Here is a 4,476-nt window from a genome sequence, read left to right on the forward strand (position 1 = left end):
AAAACACTTTATTCCACTGGCAGTGGAGAAGTCTGATATATTCAAGAATGAAATCAAAAGATATTTCAATAACGCCACACTTGACGATCTTTTCCAAATAAGGCCCGTAGAAATTAGACTATTACTTCAAAGTCTAAGTTTACATTTTTACAAAGAACAATTGAGAAATGTTTTTTTCTTGTAAACAAAATGTATAAATAATATTCACCAAATCAGACAAATCAAAACTCAGGATTTATTAACATACACCATTTTTACAAAACAAACATTCTTCAGGACTTTGGACTTTACAAAACCAAAAACAGGGACAGTTGTCCACTGACGAATCAAACACTGGAAAAAAAAATACAGAATGGTCTCAACTACGCTTTTCTCTTCTGGGTGCTGATGTAAAGGACTGTGAAGAGAGAGGGGGGGGGGGAGAAGAAAAACATTAAGGGTTGTAGTTCTACTGAGCAACCTATCTGAAATGTATCAACAGTATTTCTTGTTTTATGTTAATTTGATGTGATTGTGCATCACATAAGGCCAAATATTTGGGTGGCTCAACCACCCAGATCTCAGTGTAAAAAAACTTCTCTCGTCCCAAAGAGGATTTCAGAATTGTTTTGGACCGGTCATTCTGGATGCAAGACTGTACACAAAAGCAGTCAGGTAAACCAATTGTTACTTTTACTTCAATCTGCTTTTATCGACCTGCTTGGTTTGGACTAAAATAGCCCCATGTTTAGCTGTTGACCCTTTTATCACACTAAGAACCCCACTGGCCAGCATGACTCATTTTCTAGAGGGAGTCACACAGTAAATACAGTACATAGCTGGTGTGAGGTAAATTCTAAACAAAGGTTGAAGATATGGACTAACGGAAAATAAATAAAAACAGATTCTTCTGCAAATGGTGAATGCAGATAGTCTGAAACAATATAACCTTTTATTCAAAGATTGACAGCAGACCAACATTTAACAATAGAAAGAAAAAGCAGGAAAGTTAATTTCTTTAAGCTTTCTACATTATCACTATTTCATAGAAAAGCCGGTCTTGTAGATTTAAAGGACAGTTCACACTTTTTAGAATAAGTAAATGGGGCCAGTTAAAGGAACATTTTCAAAAAAAAAACCCATCAGAATACAATTTTAATGTTATTCTGTTTCGTTTTACTTGTGGTTTATGTTTGTCACTTAACGGTTTTGTTAACAGTCACCATTGAAGCTCTATCGCACTTCCTGAGGTATCCCTGCCCACATCCCCCTTAGACTGAGCTGATAACGCATCACTGCCAGTAAAATACTCATATTGAAAAGGGGTACTTCAGTTATTTAAAAAAATAAATCTCAATGAAAACAGTATCTGTATTTGTTATGTGTGTATCACTGGGCCACTTGAATTGAATAGAGACATCTTTAATGTTATTAGTAACACCAGTGCTTTTTATACTATGACAGAACGAAATGTCTGCTGTGAAAAAGGCCTATATGTATGGCCTCGCTCTGCGTCTACAAACTGTCCTCAAAGAATGTGTTTATTTTCCTCAATTAGCTGGTTACTCACTAGTCCCTCATCTAAGCTCGTATGAGACAGATTTTTGTACACATGTGATAATGACAAAAACCATGCACTGCAAGTCTTGAAGTGCCAACATGTCTACAAATTGCAGATATAATTATAAATTAAAGAATCTCACCATTGTTTCCTCTTAGAAAAGCATCTCCGTACTTGTTCTTGAGCTGCCCATTGACATACTCCTCAGTCTGCTCTATGGCGATGTTCATGTACCCATCCAAGCAGGCCAGGACACCTGTACAGGTAGTGCATGTGCATTGATTTAGCTAAAGACAATTCATAACGTGATGGCTTTTAAAATGACATAATGGAAACAAATGGATGGGTCCTACATTCCAGGTGCATTTACCTCTGTAATCGACACCTGAGTTCAGTTTGACCACCACAGGTCTCCCAATTATCTGCTTCAGAAAGTCACTTGGGGTCTGCTTTCTCAGACTCATCTTGGCTGTGATCTGAAAAACTTTAAAGAAACAATAGATGTTATGGTTGCAGTATCTTTCTCTTAGCTAGCTAGGTTAGCATCGTGTCAGCTAACTCGTGCTCGATGGCGTTCATTCGTTTAATCCAACAGTAGGGTTTTTTCTACGATGAGTTTTGAATTATGCAGCACGTAATGTATCTGATTTGAACAAACAGTAATGTAGTAGCATATAGATTTGTCAGAATTAGTGTAAATATGTAATGCTATGTGGACAACGAGCATTAGCTGCTAGCTAACTAGTGTAGCTAGCTCACCCGCAACAGCCAACTCACTTCAATGAATATGCTTGCACTTAGCGGTGTGAGATGGTCGCTATCCTTGTAAGTACATGCATTTGTTTTTCTGAGTCGAAGCAGACTGCACTTAGTGCGGTTTGTTTTTTATAAATGTTATCAATAGCTACATGTTTGATAGCATTCAACTTACCGAACAACGTCTCGTCTCAAAACAATTGTTTTAGGCAATGGACCGTGAATTGACCAATCAGAGGCGTGCACCATACGGAGAGTGAGTGAGGACAAAAACCCAAAGAGCGCAGCGATACAGATTGTGTGAGGTGAAAACTGGAGACAGAACTGTGAACAGACAGACAGATTTATTATGCTCTGGTTTGAGTTTGAGTTTGAGATATTTCACTAGGTTTAAGAAACAATTTTAGTCAACCAATCAACAGACATCAATTTGGAACACAGTAGCATTGTCCTTAATGCAGATTACCCTATACAGTTGGATGCTTCATAAGCAGCCGGCAGTGTTGGAGCCTAATTTTCAATCTAAAATTCGAAACAAATGAATGAATATGAGAGGGATTGATCCTATCAACAATCAAATTAAGTTGAATATTTAACTCTTAAGTATTCTAAAATAGTATAAGTAGCCTATAAATAGTTACAACTGAGGTTGTGCATAATTCTAGCTCCAAATGGACATGGGGCCTATCTTTAGTAAAAATACACCATAACAGACTTCCCCTCTTGGTATGTGGTAATTTGGCAGTATGAGTGTTTTTTATATTTCATATTTTTATTGATATTATTAACCATCTTGCGAGATTATTGGTGGGCCTACAGCGGTATAATTTAAGTTGCACATTGTTTAGTCAAGATAAAATTGCTAATGTGATAAAAAAGCATTATCTTGATATAGTGACATAAAAAAAAAACTAAAATATCAAATTCATCCTATTAACACATATTTTATTTCCCATAAAATCGAATAAAATGCTAATGTATGATCATACATGTAGGATGTATGTCATCCTTTTAAATAAACCATAAACCATTTAAATGAACCATCTTATCTCAATATAAAAATGTTGTTGTAAAACTTTAATATGGACAGACGTTTGAAGCTATTTTCCAATCTGCTTATATCAAAGTAATTCCGGGAATTCACTGAATCTCACAGACATATTTACTGAATGCCTTAGAATCTGAGGGAGAAAGGGGTTCCTGTGTTCCTGGACTATGTTTATTTTTCCCATCAGAGCCTAGGCTGCAGTTGGACAGTGAACTTGTAGCTGGTCACCAGATGTACGGTACTGGGTGGAGGTCTGATCTGCCAGCAAGAAAGGAGATCAATGTCTGGGTCTTAGTGCAGACTATAAGTACAGTAGAGCTGCAACAATTAGTCAATAAACTGATCAGTCAATTAACAGAAAATACAATGGGAGCTTATGTGATACTTTGTTCTAGCCACTTTGAGCAAAAGTCAGCTTCTCAAGAGCCTACCATAGTATTTTGTTCTTCTTAGTCAGGAAAAGAACAAAAGGCATTGATGTCAGTATAAATAATTTTAAAACTATTACAAATGTTTGTCTTTTCGACAGATTTGTCCTATCAAGAAACAGAACATTACATTTAATTTCCCCAACTTTAAGTGGCAGAGGCATATTACATTTTGCTTAATCTTATTCTTAAACATAAACTAAAGGTAGTGCTGTAACAATGTTACAGGTAGTACTATGTGCATATGATTCCTTTAGTGACTTTATTCCATCTAGTATATAGGCTTTATTTTTAAAATCTCTTATGGAATTCCTATTCCTAGTCTTATACTCTTTTCAAAGGGAAATCTGCTTTGAAATGTATACAAAATTATAAAAGCTTCATAGCTTTATATGGTTCTCATTTTTTGTAAGTGTAATTGAAATTAAACATCCTAGAGGTTTTTGGATCTCTATGTTATTTCATTCTGCTATGGTCAAGCTTTGTTGTGAAGGATAAAAGAAAGTCTACCATCTGATAAAACTCTTGGCTGTTGGGTGCATGACCCAAACACTGCACAGCTTGGGAGGTACATGAAAAATGGTGCAGGGGCAAAATAGGGATGAAATGGTGAGGTGAAAGATACAGTAGAAGAGGATGGAGGGAGGGAGGATGTGCCAGTACGTGTTAACAGAGACAGAGAGGTTGAGAGAGAGAGAGAGAGA

The 4,476-nt window shown here is 36.3% G+C and overlaps 1 protein-coding gene across 2 annotated transcripts; it reads right to left on the reverse strand.

Annotated features, from left to right (window-relative positions):
* Positions 1-219: 219 nt before the first annotated feature.
* lsm6 (LSM6 homolog, U6 small nuclear RNA and mRNA degradation associated) lies at positions 220-2,674 on the reverse strand. Of its 2 annotated transcripts, none has more exons than XM_034890910.1 (4): positions 2,472-2,674; positions 1,911-2,016; positions 1,683-1,796; positions 220-397 (listed from the first exon to the last, which is right to left on the reverse strand). In XM_034890910.1, the coding sequence occupies exons 2-4, from the start codon at positions 2,002-2,004 to the stop codon at positions 363-365; spliced, it is 243 nt and encodes an 80-aa protein (XP_034746801.1). In that variant the 5' UTR covers positions 2,005-2,016; positions 2,472-2,674; the 3' UTR covers positions 220-362. The 2 variants fall into 2 exon arrangements, with proteins under 2 accessions (XP_034746801.1, XP_034746805.1); XM_034890914.1 differs by having other exon boundaries at positions 2,318-2,487.
* Between the last annotated feature and the right edge of the window lie 1,802 nt (positions 2,675-4,476).

The sequence above is a fragment of the Etheostoma cragini genome, chromosome 2 (genome assembly GCF_013103735.1).
Source record: "Etheostoma cragini isolate CJK2018 chromosome 2, CSU_Ecrag_1.0, whole genome shotgun sequence".
NCBI lineage: Eukaryota > Metazoa > Chordata > Actinopteri > Perciformes > Percidae > Etheostoma > Etheostoma cragini.